The sequence below is a fragment of the Bos indicus x Bos taurus genome, chromosome 7 (genome assembly GCF_003369695.1).
Source record: "Bos indicus x Bos taurus breed Angus x Brahman F1 hybrid chromosome 7, Bos_hybrid_MaternalHap_v2.0, whole genome shotgun sequence".
Classification (NCBI taxonomy): Eukaryota; Metazoa; Chordata; class Mammalia; order Artiodactyla; family Bovidae; genus Bos; species Bos indicus x Bos taurus.
Window position 1 is genome coordinate 57,428,488 of NC_040082.1, and position 23,245 is coordinate 57,451,732.

General features: G+C 43.3%; 1 protein-coding gene across 12 annotated transcripts in view; it reads right to left on the reverse strand.

Moving 5' to 3' along the window:
- LOC113895217 overlaps positions 1-23,245 on the reverse strand; it is a 453,671-nt gene that overhangs the window by 389,011 nt on the left and 41,415 nt on the right. Inside the window, exon 1 of one of the 12 annotated variants that reach the window (XM_027546114.1) lies at positions 21,307-21,690. The exons of the other annotated variants lie outside the window; for them this stretch is intronic. Coding sequence (XP_027401915.1) covers positions 21,307-21,320 — 14 coding nt within the window. The 5' untranslated portion in view covers positions 21,321-21,690. Of the gene's footprint in view, positions 1-21,306; positions 21,691-23,245 lie in introns of those variants that run through there. 12 annotated transcript variants of the gene reach the window in all.

The window sequence follows — 23,245 nt, forward strand, 5'->3', positions numbered from 1 at the left end:
CGCACAAGAGCAAGTCTTGCCACCACCCAAAGGTCCATTCCTGCTCTTCAGAAATAACCAATTAGCAGTTTCTCAAGAGTATTTCTAGAAATCACCCATGGCTATTGAAACATACACACACACATACACCATCTGTGGCTTGCTTTACTCACATAACCATCTTGAACACCCTTCCATATCTACCCACACTTGATAGGTCCACCACACAGTAATTAATGGCAACTTAGATTTCTTTTGTAGAGAACAACCTTTATTGATTTCATGAATCCCCTCCAGATGGGCAGGTTGGTTGCTATCACTAAAACAATGTGATGAATATATATATATATTTACATAAGTATAAAAATTATACACATATGCATACTTATATATGTGTATATATATACACACACATATATAGAAACAGATAGATATAGATAAAAATCTGTAGACCCCTTAAGTCTTTAAGGCCTCTGATTGCCAGATTAGACCAGACTAGAGGTGATTCTTCCAACTCTGGTTCTACCTCCTGAGTTCTCCACCCACACCTAGCATTCAGTCCCTAGACCCACTGACTCACTGGTCAGCTGCAGGACCACCTTCCTCCTCACTTTAAAATAGAAGAAACAGGTAACTGGACTGTTTTCCTCATGATCTCACACAACAGAAGTCACAGAACACCCGTTTCTCTCATTCTCTGGAAGCACAAGGGGAATCCCTGGCATTGGGGGATAGGATTCCAGAATCTGGCCATGTTCTCTGGTAGCTCTGAGGAAGTTCCAGAGAAGGAAGGAAACATGTTTTTGGTTCATGAGACACAATGCCAGCTGCTGTCAGTGAGACCGGGAGGGATGTGAGTGTGACAACAAGGACAGGGGCTGAGCCAGGCTATAGGTGGTGGCTGGGACAAGGGGAAGACACAGGGCTTTCATAGGCAGTGACTCGGCATTATTATCCTAACCCACATCCATCCCTTTACACAGCGTCCTTTCTTAGGCCAAGGGCAGGAACTGGGACTGCTTATCCCTAGCTTGGCCTGAGTCAGGCAGAACACCCTAAGCCAGTCACTTCCTGTACCCTGGGAGAAGACCCAGGGGCCTAGCAGAAGCTAAGGCTGAAAAAAGTGCCTTTGGGCTGAGTTCAAGTTACTTACAGTGAGTTAGCAAACCATCCTAAGCTTCAGTTGAGTCAATTCCCTATCGATGGAAAAAAAAAAGGCAACATCAACAGTCCCTGTCACATACCGCCTTTGAGAGAGGACGTATACCAAGCTTTTGACATAAGGCCTGGCATTCCACAAGCAGTCAACAATCTGTGATACTTGCTTCATTGATATATGTCCCCCTTGCCTAACACAGTGCACAATCCAGAGTAGGTGATTAATGAAGACTTTTTGTTCAATGAATGAATGAATAACCTCTTCATTTCTGGAGGGCAGATAAGAAAATTGCAAAATGACTTCTAAGGTCTCTCTAACCTCACACCACCCCATTCTCACTTCTCCCTCTCCCTCTCTCTATTCCTAGGAAAAAAGATGTCCTTTTCTCCCTAGCTTGATGGTACTGCTGCTGCTGCTGCTAAGTCGCTTCAGTCATGTCCAACTCTGTGAGACCCCATAGACGGCAGCCCACCAGGCTCCCCGTCCCTGGGACTCTCCAGGCAAGAACACTCGAGTGGGTTGCCATTTCCTTCTTCAATAGCTTGATGGTAAGACCTAGCCAAATAAGAACAATGAGGTGAAGGCCAAGGTCCTGGAATGCAGCCTCATTTCAATTTCTAAAGAGAAGCTGCCTCCCAGGACCATGGAGCATCAGAGAAAGGAGAAAAGTAAATTTACTTATTCATTCAATAAATACATAGAAGGAACATCTGGGACTTTCCTGATAGTCCAGTGGTTAAGAATCTGCCTTGCAAAGGAGGGGATAGGGGTTCAATCCCTGGTCAAGGAATTAAGATTCCACTTGCCTCAGGGAAGCTAAGATCACGTGGTACAACTACAGAGCTCCCCACCCCTACCCCATCCCCACAAGCCACAGCTGGACTCCATGCACTACAAGGAAAGATCCCACATGACAAGAAAGATCCCAAATGCCCAGCAACTAAGACCTGAAACAGCTAAAAAAAAAAAAAAAAAAAAACCCACTTAAAAAAATACATACAAGGAGCATCTATTGTGCCTGAAATTGAAGCCAGAAGGGCACTTCTTGGCCCTGTCCCCTCTACTCTCTTCCTATGCCAGCATCCATCAACCCCTCAAAGCTGTCCCCATCTCTCTACTGAATGGCTTCCTTGCAAGTAGTCCTCTGGAGACCCCACCGTTAATTCACTTTCTTCCACTCTTGTTCCTCATTACCTTTCACTCAGCGCCAAATAATTGATGCTTTCGAACTGTGGTGCTGGAGAAGACTCTTGAGAGTCCCTTGGACTACAAGGAGATCAAACCAATCCTAAAGGAAATCAACCTTGAATATTCATTAGAAGGACTGATGCTGAACCTTCAGTACTTTGCCACATGACCTGAAGAGCTGACTCACTGGAAAAGACCCTGATGCTGGGACAGACTGAAGGCAAAAGAAGGGGATGGCCGAGGGTGAGATAGTTAGACAGAATCATTGACTCAATGGACATGAATTTGAGCAAACTCTGGGAGATAGTGAAGGACAGGGAAGCCTGGCATGCTGCAGTCCATGGGGTCACAAAGATTTGGACATGACTTAGTAAGTGAACAACAACCACCTCTCTTTCAGCACATTTCTCCTCCATGGGTTACTCTGGGACACTATATTCTTCAGTTATCCACCTGTCTCTCATCTCATGCCTGATTCCTGATTTCTGTCATGAGCTGAATTGTGTCCCCTCCCTCTCTCCCTAATCCATACGTTGAAGTCCTAACCCCAGGTACCTCACAGTGTGGCGATATTTAGACAAAGGATCTTTAAAAAGTAATTAACGAGGTCATTAGGACCTGAATCCAATGGTATACTTATAAGAGGATATTGGGACACAGGTAGAGGGCAGACCCTGTGAAACAGGGAGAGAATGGCCATTTACGAGTGACAAGAGAGAGGCCGCTTGTCACTCATAAATGGCCAAACAAAGGTCCGTCTAGTCAAGGCTATGGTTTTTCCTGTGGTCATGTATGGATGTGAGAGTTGGACTGTGAAGAAAGCTGAGCACCGAAGGATTGATGCTTTTGAACTGTGGTGTTGGAGAAGACTCTTGAGAGTCCCTTGGACTGCAAGGAGATCCAACCAGTCCATTCTGAAGGAGATCAGCCCTGGGATTTCTTTGGAGGGAATGATGCTAAAGCTGAAACTCCAGTACTTTGGCCACCTCATGCGAAGAGTTGACTCATTGGAAAAGACTCTGATGCTGGGAGGGATTGGAGGCAGGAGGAGAAGGGGACGACAGAGGATGAGATGGCTGGATGGCATCACTGACTCGATGGACATGACTCTGAGTGAACTCTGGGAGTTGGGGATGGACAGGGAGGCCTGGAGTGCTGCGATTCATGGGGTCGCAGAGTCAGACACAACTGAGCAACTGAACTGAACTGAGAGAGAGGCCGCAGAAGAAACAAACCCTGTTCACATTTTGATCTCAGACGTCTAGCCTCTAGAATAGTGAGAAAATTAATTTCTGTTGTTTAAGTGACACAGTCTATGGTCCTCTGTCATTTTAGCCCTAGAAAACTAATATACTCCCTGTACTGAACGAACCATTACCCACAAAGACACCATCTTCTATTAATCCACATCCAGCTCTGAATTCCAATTGCCTACCAGATAATTCCTCCTGATTTAATTAATTAATTATTTTTGCCAATCGTTTAAACTTCAATTGATGCTTTCAAACTGTAGTGTTGGACAAAATTCTTGAAAAGCCCTTGCACTGCAAGTAAATCCAACCAATCAATCCTAAAGGAAATCAACCCTGAATATTCATTGGAAGGACTGATACTGAAGCTGAACCTCCAATACTTTGGCCACCTGATGTGAGGAGCTGACTCACTGGAAAAGACCCTGATGCTGGGAAAGACTGACGTCAGGAGAAGTGAACGACAGAGGATGTGATGATTGGATGGCATCACCAACTTAAAGGACATGAGCTTGAGCAAACTCTGGGAGATGGTGAAGGACAGGAAAGCCTGGTGTGCTGCAGTCCATGGGGCCACAAAGAGTAGGATGTGACTGAGCTAGGGGTCACAAAGAGTAGGATGTGACTGAGCTAATGAACAACAAAACTTCAAGAGGTTTACAGCTACAGAAGCCTTAAAGTCAGCCAAATCTCCTTGCTTTACAGATGAGGAAACTGAGGCACTAAACAAAATAAACAGATAAAAAACAGATAGCTTTCTTCCTGACTTCCCTGTTCCTAAAAGCACCATACTTCTGGAGGTCACCACTCAAAAATGTGAAGTCATCTTTTCTTCTCTTTCATCCCATAGCCAATCAAGTGGATTCCAAAATCATGGTGCCTCTTGTCCAAAGTTTTGTTTTATCCTGATTTCCCCTAACATTAAATATTTCAGTGCATTTATATTTAGATAAGTATTGAATGTTTAGGCCTCAGTAGCCTGCTCTGTTATAAAGGTTAAAGGGTAAAAGCTCTAAGTTTTTCACATAGTTTTGGTTCCTGGTTTCATTCTATGGCCTTAGGCAGGCTTGTGACCTATAAAATGGGAATTACAATGGGACCTACATCATACATAGGGTTCTACAAGATGGCAGAGTAAAAAGGACGTGAACTCATCTTCTCCTGGGAGAACTCCAACATTACAACTTGCTGCTGAACAATTGTCAACAGGAGAATGTTGGATCCAACCAAAAAAGATACCTCACGTCCAAGGACAAAGGAGAAGCCCCAGCAAGACAGTTCAGTTCAGTTCAGTTAATTGGCTCAGTCGTGTCCAACTCTTTGCAACTCCATAAACTGCAGCACAACAGGCCTCCCTGTCCATCACCAACTCCCAGAGTTTACTCAAACTCATGTCCATTGAGTCGGTGATCCCATCCAACTATCTCATTCTCTGTCGTCCCCTTCTTCTCCTGCCCTCAATCTTTCCTAGCATCATGGTCTTTTCAAATGAGTCAGCTCTTCCCATCAGGTGTCCAAAGTATTGGAGTTTCGCTTCAACATCAGTCCTTCCAATGAATACCCACGATTGAGCTCTTTTAGGATGGACTGGTTGGATCTCCTTGCATCCAAGGGACTCTCAAGAGTCTTCTCCAACACCACAGTTCAAAAGCATCAATTCTATGGCACTCAGCTTTCTTTATAGTCCAGCTCTCACATCCATACATGACTACTGAAAACACCATAGCCTTGACGAGACAGACTTTTGTTGGCAAAGTAATGTCTCTGCTTTTTAATATGTTGTCTAGGTTGGTCATAACTTTCCTTCCAAGGAAAAGACAGCAGGAGGGGCGTAATCACGTTTAGAGTCAAACACTATACCTGCCAGAGATGCCTGGAGGGCTCAAACAAAACCTTGTGAGCACCAGGAGACCCCACAGAGACTGAGCCAGACCTGCCTTTTCAGTGTCTGAGTGTCTCCTGTGGAGGTACAGGTCATTTGTAGCCTGCCACAGAGGTAGGGGCTCAGGATGCAGCAGAACTGGGTATGGCATAAGCACTCTTGGAGAAGGTCGCCATTAACCCCACTATAGAGCTGTCAGAACTTACACAGGACTGAGGAAACAGACTCTTGGAGGTCACGAACAAAACCTTGTGAGCACCAGGACCCAGGAGAAAGGAGCAGTGACCCCACAAGAGACTGACCCAGACTTGCCTGTGAGTGTCCAGGAGTCTATGGCGGAGGCATGGGTCGGCCGAGGCCTGCTGCAGGGTCGGGGGCACTGAATCCAGCAGTGCAGGCATGGGACCTTGGAAGGAGGCTGCCATTATTTTCATCAGCTCCACCATAGTTTGGCCTCAGGTCAAAAAATAGGGAAGCGACACAGCCCCACCCATCAATAGAAAATTGGTTAAAGATTTACTGTGCATAGCCCCGCCCAACAGAACAAGACCCAGTTTCCACCTCAGTCAGTCTCTCCCATGAGGAAGCTTCCATAAGCCTCCTATCTTTATCCATCAGAGGGCCGACAGAATGAAAACCACAATCACAGAAAACTAATCAAACTGATCACATGGACCGCAGTCTTGTCTAACTCAATGTAACTATGAACCATGCTGTCTGTGTAGGGCCACCCAAGACGGACAGGTTCATGGTGGAGTTCTGACAAAACGCAGTCCACTGGAGAAGGGAAGGGCAAACCACTTCAGTAATCTTGCCTTGAGAACCCCAGAACAGTTCAGTTCAGTTCAGTTGCTCAGTCGTGTCCAACTCTTTGTGACCCCATGAATTGCAGCACGCCAGGCCTCCCTGTCCATCACCAACTCCCGGAGTTCACTCAGACTCACGTCCATCGAGTCAGTGATGCCATCCAGCCATCTCATCCTCTGTCGTCCCCTTCTCCTCCTGCCCCCAATCCCTCCCAGCATCAGAGTCTTTTCCAATGAGTCAACTCTTCACATGAGGTGGCCAAAGTACTGGAGTTTCAGCTTCAGCATCATTCCTTCCAAAAAAATCCCAGGGCTGATCTCCTTCAGAATGGACTGGTTGGATCTCCTTGCAGTCCAAGGGACTCTCAAGAGTCTTCTCCAACACCACAGTTTAAAAGCATCAATTCTTCAGCGCTCAGCCTTCTTCACAGTCCAACTCTCACATCCATACATGACCACTGGAAAAACCACAGCCTTGACTAGACGGACCTTTGTTGGCAAAGTAATGTCTCTGCTTTTGAATATGCTACCTAGGTTGGTCATAACTTTCCTTCCAAGGAGTAAGCGTCTTTTAATTTCATGGCTGCAGTAACCATCTGCAGTGATTTTGGAGCCCCCAAAAATAAAGTCTGACACTGTTTCCACTGTTTCCCCATCTATTTCCCATGAAGTGATGGAACCGGATGCCATGATCTAAGTTTTCTGAATGTTGAGCTTTAAGCCAACTTTTTCACTCTCCACTTTCACTTTCATCAAGAGGCTTTTGAGTTCCTCTTCACTTTCTGCCATAAGGGTGGTGTCATCTGCATATCTGAGGTTATTGCTATTTCTCCCGGCAATCTTCATTCCAGCTTGTGTTTCTTCCAGTCCAGTGTTTCTCATGATGTACTCTGCATATAAGTTAAATAAGCAGGGTGATAATATACAGCCTTGATGTACTCCTTTTCCTATTTGGAACCAGTCTGTTGTTCCATGTCCAGTTCTAACTGTTGCTTCCTGACCAGGACTGAAAGATGAAATCCCCAGGTTGGTAGGTGCCCAATATGCTCCTGGAGAACAGTGGAGAAATAACTCCACAAAGAATGAAGACAAGGAGCCAAAGGAAAAAGAACACCCAGTTGTGGATATGACTGGTGATATAAGCAAAGTCCAAGGCTGTAAAGAGCAATATTGCATAGGAACCTGGAATGTTAGGTCCATGAAACAAGGCAAAATGGAAGTGGTCACACAAGAGATGGCAAGAGTGAATGTCGAAATTTTAGAAATCAGAGAACTAAAATGGACTGGAATGGGTGAATTTAACTCAGATGACCATTATATCTACTACTGTGGGCAAGAATCCCTTAGAAGAAATGGAGTAGCCATCATAGTCAACAAAAGAGTCCAAAATGCAGTACTTGGATGCAATCTCAAAAAAGACAGAATGATCTCTGTTCGTTTCCAAGGCAAACCATTCAATAACACGGTACTCCAAGTCTATGCCCCAACCAGTAATGCTGAAGAAGCTGAAGTTGAACAGTTCTATAAAGACCTACAAGACCTTCTAGAACTAACACCCAAAAAAGATGTCCTTTTCATCATAGGGGACTGGAATGCAAAAGTACGAAGTCAAGAGATACCTGGAGTAACAGGCAAGTTTGGCTCTGGAATACAAAATGAAGCAGGGCAAAAGTTAACAGAGTTTTGCCAAGAGAATGCACTGGTCATAGCAAACACCGTCTTCCAACAACACAAGAGAAGACTCTACGCATGGACACAGCCAAATGGTCAATACCAAAATCAGATCAATTATATTCTTTGCAGCCAAAGATGGAGAAGCTCTATACAGTCAGCAAAAACAAGACCGGGGCAACTGTGGCTCACATCATGAACTCCTTATTGCAAGATTCAGACTTAAATTGAAGAAAGTAGGGAAAAACCACTACACCATTCAGGTATGACCTAAATCAATTCCCTTACAATTATACAGTGGAAGTGACAAATAGATTCAAGGGATTAGATCTGATAAGAGTGCCTGACGAACTAGGAATGGAGGTTTGTGACACTGTACAGAAGGCAGTAGTAAAGACCATCCCCAAGAAAAAGAAATGCAAAAAGGCAAAATGGTTATCTGAGGAGGCCTTACAAATAGCTGAGAAAAGAAGAGAAGGGAAAGGCAAAGGAGAAAAGGAAAGATATACCCATATTAATGCAGAGTTCCAAAGAACAGCAAGGAGAAATAAAGCCTTCCTCAGTGATCAATGCAAAGAAACAGAGGAAAACGATAGAATGGGAAAGACTAGAGATCTCTTCAAGAAAATTAGAGATACTAAGAGAATATTTCAGGCAAAGATGGGCACAATAAAGAATAGAAACAGTACGAACCCAAGAGAAGCAGAAGATATTAAGAGGTGGCAAGAATACACAGAACTGTACAAAAAAGATCTTAATGACCCATATAATCACAATGGTGTGATCACTCACCTAGATCAGACATCCTGGAGTGTGAAGTCAAGTGGACCTTAGGAAGCACCACATGAACAAAGCTAGTGGAGGTGATGGAATTTCAGCTGAGCTATTTCAAATCCTAAAAGATGATGCTGTGAAAGTGCTGCACTCAATATGCCAGCAAATTTGGAAAACTCAGTGGTGGCCATAGGATTGGAAAAAGTCAGTTTTCATCACAATCCCAAAGAAAGGCAATGCCAAAGAATGTTCAACTACCGCATAGTTGCACCCATCCCACAGCTAGCAAAGTAATGCTCAAAATTCTCCAAGCCAGGCTTCAACAGTACGTGAACCATGAACTTCCAGATGTTCAAGGTGGATTTAGAAAAGGCAGAGGAACCAGAGATCAAATTGTCAACATCCACTGGATCATAGAAAAAGCAAGAGAATGCCAGAAAAACATCTACTTCTGCTTTATTGACTACGCTAAAGTCTTTGTGTGGATCACCACAAACCGTGGAAAATTCTTAAAGAAATGGGAAGAGCAGACCACCTTACCTGCCTCCTGAGAAATGTGTATGCAGGTCAGGAAGCAACAGTTAGAACCGGACATGGAACAACAGACTGGTTCCAAATTGGAAAGGAGTATGTCAAGGCTGTACATTGTCACCCTGCTTATTTAACTTATATGCAGAGTACATCATGAGAATTGCTGGTCTGGATGAAGCACAAACTGGAATCAAGATTTCCAGGAGAAATATCAATAACCTCAGATATGCAGATGATGCCACCCTTATGGCAAAAAGTAAAGAACTAAAGAGCCTCTTGATGAACGTGAAAGAGGAGAGTGAAAAAGTTGGCTTAAAATTCAACATTCAGAAAACTGAGATCATGGCATCTGGTCCCATCACTTCATGGCAAACAGATGGGGAAACAATGGAAACAGTGAGAGACTTTATTTTTTTAGGCTCCAAAATCACTGCAGATGGTGACTGCAGCCATGCAATTAAAAGATGCTTGGTCCTTGGAAAAAAAGCTATGTACATCCTCAGTTCAGTTCAGTCACTCAGTCGTGTCCCCATGGACTGCAGCATGCCAGGCCTCCCTGTCCATCACCAACCTCAGAGTTTTAACAAACTTATGTCCATTGAGTTGATGATGTCATCCAACCATATCATCCTCTCTCGTCCCCTTCACCTCCCGCCCTCAGTCTTTCCCAGCATCAGGGTCTTTTCCAATGAGTCAACTCTTCGCATGAGGTGGCCAAAGTATTGGAGTTTCAGCTTTAGCATCAGTTCTTCCAATGAATATTCAGGACTGATTTCCTTTAGGATGGGCTGGTTGGATCTCTCTGCTGTCCAAGGGACTCTCAAGAGTCTTCTCCAACACCACAGTTCAAACCATCAATTCTTCAGCACTCAGCTTTCCTTATAGTCCAACTCTCACATCCATACATGACTACTAGAAAAACCACAGCTTTGACTACACAGATGTTTGTTGGCAAAGTTATATCTCTGGTTTTTAATATGATGTCTAGGTTGGTCTTAACTTTTCTTCTAAGCAGCAAGCATCTTTTAATTTCATGGCTGCAGTCACCATCTGCAGTGATTTTGGAGCCCAATAAAATAGTCTTTCACTGTTTCCATTGCTTCCCCATCTATTTGCCATAAAGTGATGGGACCAGATGCCATGATCTTAGGTTTCTAAATATTGAGCTTTAATCCAGCTTTTTTACTCTCTTCTTTCACTTTCATCAAGAAGCTCTTTAGTTCTTCTTCACTTTCTGCCATAAGGGTGGTGTCATTTGCATATCTGAGGTTATTGATATTTCTTCCAGCAATCTTGATTCCAATTTGTGCTTCATCCAGCCCAGCAATTCTCATGATGTACTCTGCATTAAGTTAAATAAGCAGGGTGACAATATACAGCCTTGACATACTCCTTTCCCAATTTGGAACCAGTCTGTTGTTCCATGTCCGGTTCTAACTGTTACTTCTTGACCTGCATACAGATTTCTCAGGAGGCAGGTAAGGTGGTCTGGTAGCCCCATCTCTTTAAGAATTTTCCAGGGTTTGTTGTGATCCACATGGTCAAAGGCTTTGGCATAGTCAATAAAGCAGAAGAACTCTCTTGCTTTTTTGATGATCCAATGGATGTTGGCAATTTGATCTCTGGTTCCTCTGCCTTTTCTAAATCCAGCTTGAAATTCTGGAAATTCATGGTTTATGTACTGTTGAAGCCTGGCTTGGATAATTTTGAGCATTACTTTACTAGTGTGTGAGATATGACCAACCTAGACAGCATATTAAAAAGCAGAGACATAACTTTGCCAACAAAGGTCCGTCTAGTCAAAGTCATGGTGTTTCCCGTAGTCATGTATTCGTGTGAGAGTTGGACCATAAAGAAAGCTGAGTGCTGAAGAACCGAGGCTTTTGAACTGTACTGTTGGAGAAGACTCTTAAGAGTCCCTTGGACTGCAAAGAAATCAACCAGTCCATCCTAAAGGAAATCAGCCCTGAATATTCATTGGAAGGACTGATGCTGAAGCTGAAACTCCAATACTTTGGCCACCTAATGTGAAGAGCTGACTGACTGGAAAAGACGCTGATGCTGGGAAAGATTAGAAGTGGGAGATGGGAATTTACTTATGGGAATTTATTTGCTGTTACCCAACTGGTAACAGCAAATACAAATCCTATGAGTGACTACAATTTCAATTCCTGCCTCAAAGAATGCAAAGTTCTAAGAAATCATGCCTGAGGTTAAAAATCACAAAACACACAAGAAACAAGGTACCATAAGTGAAAACCAGCAGAAACAACAAACAGCTTAATTGGACTCACTAAAATTTGAGATCTGGAAATTATCCAGTACAATAAATGTGAGCCTTAAATATATTTGTTAGATGCTCAGTCGTGTCTACTCTTTGCGACCCCACGGAATGTACCCTGCCAGACTCCTCTGTCCATGGAATTCTCCAGGCAAGATAAGTGGAGCGGGTGGCCATTCCCTTCTCCAGGGGATCTTCCCAACCGAGGGATCAAACCTGGTTCTCCTGCACTGCAGGCAGATTCTTGAGTATCTGAGCCATCAGAGCAAAAGACTATATAAAAACCCTATCTGTAGCGGTAGGCATGGGGAAGGAGCTAGAATGGATTACATAGCAGATTAGATACTGTTAAAGGCTATGGTTTCTCCAGTAGTCATGTTTGCGTGTGAGAGCTGGACAATAAAAAAGGCTGAGCACCGAAGAATTGATGGTTTCGAACTGTGGTGCTAGACAAGACTTTTGAGAATCCCTTGGACTACGCAGAGGTCAAACCAGTCAATCCTAAAGGAATACTCATTGGAAGGACTAATGCTAAAGCGGAAGCTCCAATACTCTGGCCACCTGATGTGAAGAGCTGACTCCTTGGAAAAGACCATGATGTTGGGAAAGACTGAGGGCCGGAGGCGAAGGGGATGACAGAGGATGAGATGGTTGGACAGCATCATTGACTCAATGGACATAACTTTGAGTAAACTCTGGGAGTTGGTGATGGACAGAGAAGCTTGTGCTGCAGTCCATGGGGTTGCAAAGAGTCGGACATGACTGAGCAACTGAACAAAAAAGGCAGAATTCACTTGCTAGAAGATGGATCTAAAGAAATCTAGAAAGTGATCAGGGATACAAAGAGACAATAAAATAACTACATATGTGACACTGGAGAGTACAATACGATGGTCTAATATGTATTTAATTGTATTTACAGAAGAAAGTAAAGGAAAGAATAAGGAAGAAGAGGTATTTGTAGACTCAACACCAGAACTAGATGAGTTGACAGAGGGACCTAAGGCAATTTAGTTTAGACAATCACTCTCAGAGCCAGTCCTGCATTTGCACAAACTAAAAAATGAGCACTTCCTTAAATCTGAGGCCCTAGGCATGTCACGGGCTATACACTAGTGCTGGTCCTGCTGAGCATTTTTCCAGCATGTTGTAAGACACCAAACTCTGGAGCCAGAAATTCCAAGAATAAATAAAATATACTCATGTGCAGTAATAGCAAAGTGAAAACTGCAGAGGGCCAGGGTCAAGTACAGATCAATAAAAAAGAAACTACAATCAGACTGACCACAGACTTCCCAACAGCCACAGTGGAAGCCAGAACAGTATCTTCAAGGTACTGAGATTAAATAATTGGCAGTCGAGAATTTCATTCAATAACTTTAATATGAGAGTAAAAGACATGAAAGTTGTTCAGTCATGTTCAACTCTTTGCAACCCCATGGACTATACAGTCCATGGAATTCTCCAGGCCAGAACACTGCAGAGGGTAGCCATTCCCTTCTCCAGGGGATCTTCCTGACTCAGGAATCAAACCGGGGTCTCCTGCATTGCAGATTCTTTACCAGCTGATCCACCAGGGAAGCCCCCAAGAGTAAAAGAAAGTCATTTTCAAGCTCACAAAAACTAAGAGAACTTACTGCTAATAGACCCTCACTGAAGGAAGCACTGAAGGATGAATTTCAGGCAGAAAGAAGGCAATCTCAGGTGGACAGTCTTACAAAAAGAACTATGGAGACTTCCCTGGTGGTCCAGTGGTTAAGAATCTGCTTGCCAATGCAGAAGACACAGGTTCAATCTCTGCCCCAAGAAGATTCCACATACTGTGGGGCAACTAAGCCTGTGTGCCACAATTACTGAAGCCTGTGCTCTGTAACAGGAGAAACCACTGCAGTGAGAAGCCTGTGCACAGCAACAAAGACCCAGCACAGCCAAAAATTTTAAATTAATTAATTTTAAAAAGGAACTGTGAACAAAGAGATTGGTGATTCTGTAAGCCACCAATGAACAACATTTGATTGCATAAAGAAACAATGGTATCTCATCTATCTTGGAAAAAAACACAGAATGAAAATACTGGTTTATAACAGGAAATAAATGATGAGGGAGTAAGGGGCCTAAGTTAAAGTAGTTTAAGGTCCTTTATTGTTTTGTTTGGGCTTCCCCAATGGCTCAGTAGTGAAGAAGCTGCCTGCAATGCAGGAGATGCAGGAGATGTGGGTTCTGTCCCTGGGTTGGGAAGATCCTCTGGAGGAAGAACTGGCAACACACCCAGTATTCTTGCCTAAAAAATCTCGTGGACAGAGGAGCATGGTGGGCATAGTCCAAAGGGTTGCAAAGAGTCAGCCACAACTGAGCACAGCATACACTGTTTTGTTTTAGCAGTTAAAAATTCTGATTAAATTTTAAATATCTAGAGGACCCACCAAAAGAATAAATAAAGACTGTAACTTCCATGGCAATCAATAGGGAAAAAATGGGGTATTAAAAAGTTCAATCTGTAAAAATAAAAGAAAGCAGAAGGAAAAAACAAAAATAAAAACCAGGACATAGGTGAAGTTATTTCTGTGTAGGGACAGGGGGTATATAGGAACTTTCTGTACCTTCCTTTCCATGTTGTTACAAATCTAAAATTGTGCTGAAAAAAATTATGTCTTAAACACACACACACCCAGCACAAACAGCACAAAATAAGATAGAAAGAAATCTGACTAATTCAATAATCTTCAGCTCTTACATTCATTCTGACTGAAATATTTTGCTCTGCATTGAAAAGACAAAGGTTGTCAGAATGGCTAGAAAACAAAATCCAGTAATGGGGGTGTATCACAAGTAAAAGAGCTAGGTTAAGGAGCTGCTAAAGTTTCTTCTAGATGGAGAAGCTCTATACAGTCAGCAAAAACAAGACCAGTAGCTGACTGGGGTTCAGATCATGAAGTCCTTATTGCCAAATTCAGACTTAAATTGAAGAAAGTAGGGAAAACCACTAGACCATTCAGGTATGACCTAAATCAAATCCCTAACGATTATACAGTGGAAGTGAAAAATAGATTCAAGGGATTAGATCTGGCTTTCGAACTGTAGTGTTGGAGAAGACTCTTAAAGAGTCCCTTGGACAGCAAGGAGATCCAACCAGTCAATCCTAAAGGAAATCAACCCTGAATATTCAGTGGAAGGACTGATGCTGCAGCTGAAGCCCCAATACTTTGGCCACCTGAGGCAAAGAACTGACTCATTAGAAAAGACCCTGATGCTGGGAACAATTGAAGGCAGGAGGCAAAGGAGATGTCAGAGGATGAGATGGTTGGATGGCATCACTGACTCAATGGACATGAGTTTGAGTAAGCTCCGAGAGTTGGTGATGGACAGGGAAGCCTGGCATGCTGCAGTCCACGGGATCACAAAGAGTCAGACATGACTGAGCAACTGAACTGAACTGAAAGTTTCTTCCTGCTTTATCCATCTGCAACTTTTCCATAAAGTCAACCAGAACAAATGTGGTCATGTGACAAGTGTTTGATAAAGGAACTATTGGCAAACATTTGGGTAGAGTGTAAGGAAACCAGAGGGATAAGTTCAACACCTTGGAACTGGAAAACATAGGGCTCTGTTATCACCTCCAGGACTGAAAGGCCAAGGAGAGCTGGGCAGTTACGAGAACCCATCCTGACTCCTTCCAATCCATCTTCCACACTGTGGCCAGAGTGACATACTCCCTAATACATGCACTCACTCACACACATTTACAGCTTCAGGTCTTTTAAGAGAACCTCATAGTCCTTGAGGTTAAAACCGCCTTCACATAGCCTCAAAGCCTTTTGTGATCTGTCCTCTATGCCTTATCTCCAGCTTTTTCTGGGACCAGAGTCTACCTCTCTTTCAGCTTTTTAGTCACAATGGCCTTCTCTTATATTCTTGGCTTCACCAAGCATGTTCCTTCCCACTTCAGGACCTTTGCATGTGCTGTTCTCTGCATACAGTACTTCTCACTCTACTCTCTAAACCCACTCAACCCCACTCATCTTTCTGGGCTGAGCTCAAGTGTCACTTACTAGAGGAACTTTCCCAAAACCCCACCTTCATAATATACCTTCAGGACATTAATCTCTCTCCTGCGGAGCACTCACCACTATTCTAATTTTCTATTCAATGGACTGGTTCAAAATTGGGAAAGGAGTATGTCAAGGCTGTATATTGTCACCCTGCTTATCTAACTTATATGCAGAGTACATCATGTGAAATGCCCAATTTGATGAAGCACAAGCTGGAATCAAGATTTCCAGGAGAAATATCAATAACCTCAGATATGCAAATAATAGCACTTTAATGGAAGAAACTAAAGAGGAACTAAAGAGTCTCTTGATGAAAGTGAAAGAGGAGAGTGGAAAAGTTGGCTTAAAAGTCAGCATTCAGAAAACTAAGATCATGGCATCTGGTCCCATCACTTCATGTCAAGTAGATGGGGAAAATGTGGAAACAATGTCAGATTTCATTTTCTTAGGCTCCAAAAGCACTGTAGACGGTAACTGCAGCCACAAAACTAAAAGACACTTGCTTCCTGAAAGACTAGTTATGACAAACCTAGACAGTGTATTAAAAAGCAGAGACATCACTTGGCCAACAAAGGTCCATATAGTCAAAGCTGTGGTTTTTCCAGTAGTCATATGTGGATATGAGAGTTCGACCATAAAGAAGGCTGAGTACTAAGAACTGATGCTTTTGAACTGTGGTGCTGGAGAAGACTAGTGAGAGTCCCTTGGACTGCAAGCTCATAGGGTTGCAAAAAGCTGGACAAGACTTAGCAACTGAACAGCAATTCGTATTTGTGCAATTGTTTGATGTATGTGTGTTCCACTACACTGGAAGCTCCATGAGAGCAAGAAAGGTACCCTTTTGCTCACTACGGTGCAGTGTGTGGCCCTTGGCATCTAGCAGAAGCTCAATACATATTGATGAATAAAGAAATGAAAATATCCTAAGAGAAGGGCACTTTGCACAGAAATAAGCATTATATACCCTAAGAAGCTTTGCCCAATTTCGTTAAATTTACATTCATTCATTCACAGATTATTTACTTGCCGTTTCTCTGTGTCAGAACTCAAGGCAGCTTCCTTCAAAAATTTTTTTCGGAATACATGGCAAGAACATGGTGGGAGAGTCTTCAAGCCAGGGCAGTAGATGGCATCTCAGTAAACCTGGTGGGCACTCAAGGTGGAAAATAGGGGGTGCCTTCCCACTCTTGGCCCATCAGACACAGAGCTAGGATTGAACAGTCAACCATGAGCCCTTCCCAGGGCCCTAAATGGTGGCCAGGGCCACAGTCAGTGGCACCCAACTGACTGAACTCTGGGCATTTTGGCACAGTGGGGCTGATGGAGCTGAGTTTGGTTGGCTCCAGACAATTGCTAACTACAGAGAAAATCCTCCGCCTCAAAATTCCCATTTGGGAAAGAGGCAAAAAGCATTTTCTTTGATTATTAAAGTTCTCTGATTTGATTGACTTTACACATGAATGGTAATGGCCGTATGCCTCGGCTTCCTCATCTTCAACAAGCATGAATGCTTTTAGGTTCTTAAAGAGCATCAGTAAATAGCAATAAGAGCAATAGCAGCAACTAACATTTAGTTAGTGAACACCAATTAGTTAGTGAACACCACTCTGTGACAGACTGTGCTAAGTTCTTTACACATGTATACATATATGTAGTATCTCTTAATATATATATATGGGTTGCCATTTCCTTCTCCAGGAGATCTTCCCGACCCAGGGATTGAACCCGGGTCTCCCACATGGTAGTATCTCTTAATCTTCACATAAATGAACTCAGGTTGGTCCCCTGCTTAAAGCCCTTCTGATTCCTTATCATGGCCTTCAAGAACCTACATGAATGATTTCTGCTGTTTTACACTACATGGTCTCCCCCCTCAGTCAGTTCCAGCAGCAGGCACCTTCCTTTCACAACTCACAGACGTCAAGCTTGTTCCTACCTTATCACCAATGCACCAGCTAACCCTTCTGCCTGAAGTGCTCATCCCTCAGATCTATGTGGGTTCCTCCTGCTGGTCACTTGGGTCTCACCTCAGTTACTACCTCCCTGACTCCCTTACCCCATTCACCCTATAGCTCCATCACCTTACCATTTTATGGCCTCCATAGCAAGTACCACTATTTGAAATTATATTAATTTTTTGTTTACTCCACTACCATCTGTCTCTCTTAACTAGAACATACACTCCATGATAGCCAAGTCTTATCTATCTTGTTCACTCTTGATTTCTCAGTGGCCAGAACAGAGCCCAGCATGTATCAGGCCTTCCACAAACATTTCTCAAGTTAAAAAAAAAAAAGGGTGAAAGACCCTGTAAGATACCTACACCGTTTTTTCAATGAAGGACCTGAGGCTTAATAACATTGGGTGGCTTGTCTACGGTCACAGGGACAGTGAGTAAATAGAGGCAATGAGTAACAATCTTACCCAGGCCTACTTCCTCCTGGACTTGTGCTCTGAATCATTACATCCTGTTCTCTGATTTGACTGACTTTACCCATGGATGGTAATGGCCCTAGGCCTTGGCAAACTGGGATTCATCCCATGAATCATGTCTTGTATCCTCCCCACTACTACTCCCATTTTCATTCTTTACATTGAGCCTGGATTAAGAGCTAGACAGTAAAGAGGCATTGAATAAACCAGTACAGAGAGTATGAACTGATACAGTCACTTTGGATAACTGTTTGGAAATACTAACAATGACTCAGTCCTTAGTTTATAGGTACAGATACACAAACATGTGTCCAACCAAAAGCCATGTACAAGAATGTTCACCGAAGCAACATTCCTAAAATCAAACGCTCGGAACAACCTAAATGTCCATCAAATAGAATGAATAAACATATTATAGTAAAATCATAAGATGGAATATTATATAGCAACAAAAAAGAAAACACAACTATATGCAACAACATGAATGAATCTCACCAAGAAAAAAGCATCTACTGTCTGCTGCCGCTGAGTCACATCAGTCGTGTCCGACTCTGTGCGACCCCACAGACGGCAGCCCACCAGGCTCCCCCATCCCTGGGATTCTCCAGGCAAGAACACTGCAGTGGGTTGCCATTTCCTTCTGCAATAGTTCCCTTTAAAGAAAGATTTTTAAAATAGACTACATTAATCTATGTTGCTAAAAGTCAAAATAGTGACTATCCTTGGGGGTGGAGGTGGGGCCTGGTGGTCGTTGGGGACGGGAAGAGTGTGAGCGGGGCTTCCTGAATCAGGTAATATAGTTTCTAGACCTGGATGTTAGTTCCATGGCAGTGTTCGCTTTGTGAAAATTCATTCAGTTATACACTTCTGATTTGGTACACTTTTATGTTGTAAAATAATATATTTATGTTGAATCATATGAAATGCTACTTTGTCCATGAAAAGTCACTGAATATTAGCAATTTCATATGGTTCAACTAAAATGTTATACTTCAATGAAAGAATTACTTATGAAAAAAAAAAGTCCTGCCCAGTTGAATTGCTTTGTACACAGCTCTGTAAAAACTAGTTATGAGAAAGAGCTTGTGCCTTCCAAGGGCTCTTTGGCAGATGGTAAACAGGTTCAGGATGGTTATAAATTCCTCCCCAGGGCCTGAGGCTGGTGCACTTGGCCTTGTACTCAGGTCCAGAGTCCAGCCAGCCCTGGTGTGGTACAAGTCAGCTAGAGGAGGCCAGGATGTCCTCAGGCAGAGATGAAAGAACCACTCCAGCCTCAGGCTCAGGGTGTCATTGTTCTTGCAACACACCAGGTCACGCCTGCCCTGCTCTTTGCACTCACAGTGACCTCCTTTCTGGACATCTGCAAGGTTCTTGCTCCTCAGCCTTCAGACTTCTCAAAGAGATGTTCTCTGACCTCCCTAAAGATCTTTCCTTTCATCACTGTCACATTCCCTTCATGGATTTGATCAACCTCTGAAATTATGTTATTATTTGGGTGTTTACTTTTTAATATTTGCTTTCCTCATTAGACTAAGGTATATGAGGGCAGGAGATTCCTGTAAGTTATTCACTGTTGTACTCTTAGGGCCCAGGATGGCACCTAGTACCTAGATGCTGCTTAAATATTGGCTGAATGAATGAACAATGAATGACTGACCAAATGAAGTGGCATAAGGCCAAGAGACAAAAGGTGGCCCAAAGCACACTGTCAAGATGGAAAAGTGGATGCAGCTCCAACTTCTCTCAAGGGACACGAAAGCCAAGATCAGCCTCCAAAAAGTTGCTGACCCCTCCAGAGTCCAGATATCTGTTCCTTATCCCTGTGTTTCTCTCAGGGTCCCCATTCTGTCCTATGAAAGACACAGACACTTAGGAGGTATTAACTGCACCACTGCATCAATGGACATGAGTCTGAGCAAACTCTGGGACATCGTGAAAGACAGGGAAACCTGGCGTGCTGCAATCCACAGGGTTGCAGAGTCAGACATGACTTAGCAACTGAACAACAAAATCAGCTGAGTTTTTCAAGATTACCAGGGAATTTCTGTGATTTGCAAGCAAGGACCAAGAGAGCTACTCATTTTTTTTCTTTTTCTTCTTCACTTCCTACTTCCTGTTCTCAATGGTTGCTCTGGATTTAGCTCCCACATCTGAAATGAGCAGTGTGCTTCATTGTAGGTGAACCTGAACTAATGCAAATTTGAACCTGTGCCATTTAAATATATTCATAAAAATCTTGATTCAGTTAGCCAAAGCTAAAACAATGCAATTTGGACTTTACAGTCACACCTATGAGGAAACCACTCTGGACTATCTGAAGTTTAGGAAAGCTTCTTTTGCATAGCCTTCCACAACCCTGTTCTTGGACGGTCTTGAAGGAAGAATGGGGAAGAGGAGGCTAGTGACCTGTATTATCTTAACCAAACTAAAATCTTCAAAACTTCTCTGTTAAACAGAGCAATGAGAGGATCTCAAAACTACTTGTGCACTTGGCTCTGAGCTGGATTGCTTGAAGAATATCACGCCCTTTAGGGCTCATGATAACCCACTGAAGCAGATACTATGACTATCTCCTTTTTCACAATAGAGATTTAAAGAGATTAAGAATTATGTAAAGTCACCAAATGTTTAACAATCCCCATCCCAATACTGATATAAGAGAACCATTATTCCCAGAATATTACAGGATCTGCTACTACCTAAAGCCAAACATCTAAAAGCAACTTTTTCGCAAACTATTTAAGATACCCAGCCACACAGTTAAAAGTATAACTTTTGTCCTGTAAAAACTGTACTAGTTAAAGCAGCAACGACAGCACGGTATGACCCTTTGAACTCTGTGTTGATAAAGAAAACTTTGTTTGCATTTTAGTGTTTTTCTCTTTCTGAGGTTTTGATGCACCCAGATAAATAGGCTTCTCTTAAAATTCTAACTCACTCCCTACATTAAAATGGTTGGATATGTTGAATCATCATCAAAATGTGTATTTAGCACTCAGAATGTGCCAGGGGCTATCCTAAGTGCTCTATGAGCATTATTCCATTCAAGGTCCACTCAGGCATTTTTGCTAAGTACTACTATTAGTTTTCATATGAGAAAGAAACTCTGTCATATGAAAAAGAGAGAGGCACATAACGTTTAGCTAACCTGTCCAAGGCTGTAGAGCTTGTAAGGGTGGAACTGAACCCCAGCAGCCTGTGGTCAATGTTTGTACATCTGTTTTTCAAGATTTCCAGGCTTCAAAACACCTCAATACACTGAGCCAGAAACCCTAGGGGCTAGTGCCAGAACAGAGTTCTCACCTTAGGTCTGACATGTCGCCCTGGCTATCTTAACTTGCAGGACCACTCCGCATGGCTCCTTCCTGCTCCTGGGACTTCTGCCACCCCTCGCCTGGCTGAGTTGGCTTCCTGCAGATGCGAGATGCAGGAAAGCACCGCCAGGGCCCCCAGGGCCTTCCTTTGCTTTCTGTATTCTCGGATCACTGATGTTAACTGTAATTAAATCATCCTTGGAAACAAACAAATTATTATTTGTTAACATCTATCTCCCCTTCTGACTATATAAATAATAGCAGTTCCAGAGTTTCTATAAAGGTGGGGGCAGGTCATTATTTGTGTTGGGGGTTTGGTTCCAGGGCTTCCTATTTGATATAAGGTTGAAAAAAGTCAACTGAAAACACAAATAAATGAGGTTGCTGATGAAGATAAGGGATGACACCATGGTATCACCACTGACAGTAAGCTCTATGTGGGTAAAAATAGCATCTATCTCTTTCATCACTGTAAACCCAACACCTGATAAATAAGAAGTCTATAATAATGTTTTGTGGAATTAATAAATAATTAAAACAGAGCCTCTGACTTCTCATCTGAAAAAGACAGAAGATAAGACCCAGAACACAGTTTTTTTGAAGCACCATGACATATGAAAACAGGTCGAGCACAGGAATGGCATACAGTAGGTTCCCCATAAATGTGTGGCACTGAATGGGAATTCCTGCCTCTCCTCATTCCCATTGTACTCAGCTCCCATTTTAATAAAAGGACAAGGCACAGAACTGAAGCCACTGGACTCTCTGGACACAATCTGGTAGGGGTGAAGACGTTTACACCTGTGTTAGGGTAAAAGGACTATAATTGCATAGGTAGAAATGCAGGGCTGTTAGGATCCACCTCTAGCAGGAAAGTTACACCTGGGGAATACACAAGCCAGCTTTGGAATGAACAAAGTCCCAGGAAGTAGGGGAAAAAAAAAAAAAATCCAGTGCAGGTCTACTTGGCACTCAATCTAAAGAATGAAGGTGGTACCATCAAACCGGGAAGGCACAGATGCCTAGCATTCCCCCACCATCTTTCATTCTGTCCCCTCTCCTCCGGCTAGTATTAAAACACAAATCAGAGTGTGTAGGGACCCTGCTTAAAACCCTGAAGAGGACACTATCTGAACTCCTCACCAGGCTGATCTCAACCCTACTCGCCAAGCTGTGGCCACAGAGGCCTCCCGTAGGCAACTTAATGAGGCCTTCCCCAGGCAACTATCCACTTCCCTTTCCCCGCTGGGCTCCCTCTGCCTGTCTCCTCACCCTCCTTCGGGTCACTCCTTCCCTGTCTCCAAATCTCAACTCATAACCACTTTATCAGAAAGAGACCTGACCCCCTCACCGCCATGCCAAATTAAAATCAGGTCCTTCCTGGCTCTCCACATACCCTCAGATCTTGCTACATCTCCCTCCTAGCACTTATCATAGACTCAAATTGCATAGTCTGCCTTCTCCCCAAATTGTGAGCTTCACCAGGGCAGGGAGGGCTGTCTGTCCCTCACGACCAGGTGCCCAGAGTCAGGGCAGGCCGCAGCACAGAATATATGATTGAATGAATGAATGGATGGATTTCTCCTAAGTAACCCCCAAACCTCTCCTCTCTTTAGGTTTCCAGGAACAGTGGAATACGGTCCCCAGTGCCCTCCTAGTCACTGAGTCACAGTCCGCTCAGGCATCAGAGGCTCCTCCCAGTTCAGGACTGGTATCCTTCATGGACCCACCATCCCACCAGAGCTGGGGTCTCCTCACTCCTCCTTTAGAAAAGCTGAAAAAAAGACCAGGAATGAAAGGAACACATTTCTTGGCTAATTTCTCTAATAAAGAACACAGGATAACTCCAACCCCTGCCACCACCCCCCACCCCCATCCCCATCTTGATCCTATAGAGTTCAGAAAGTATTTCTTTATTCTCTTTCTTT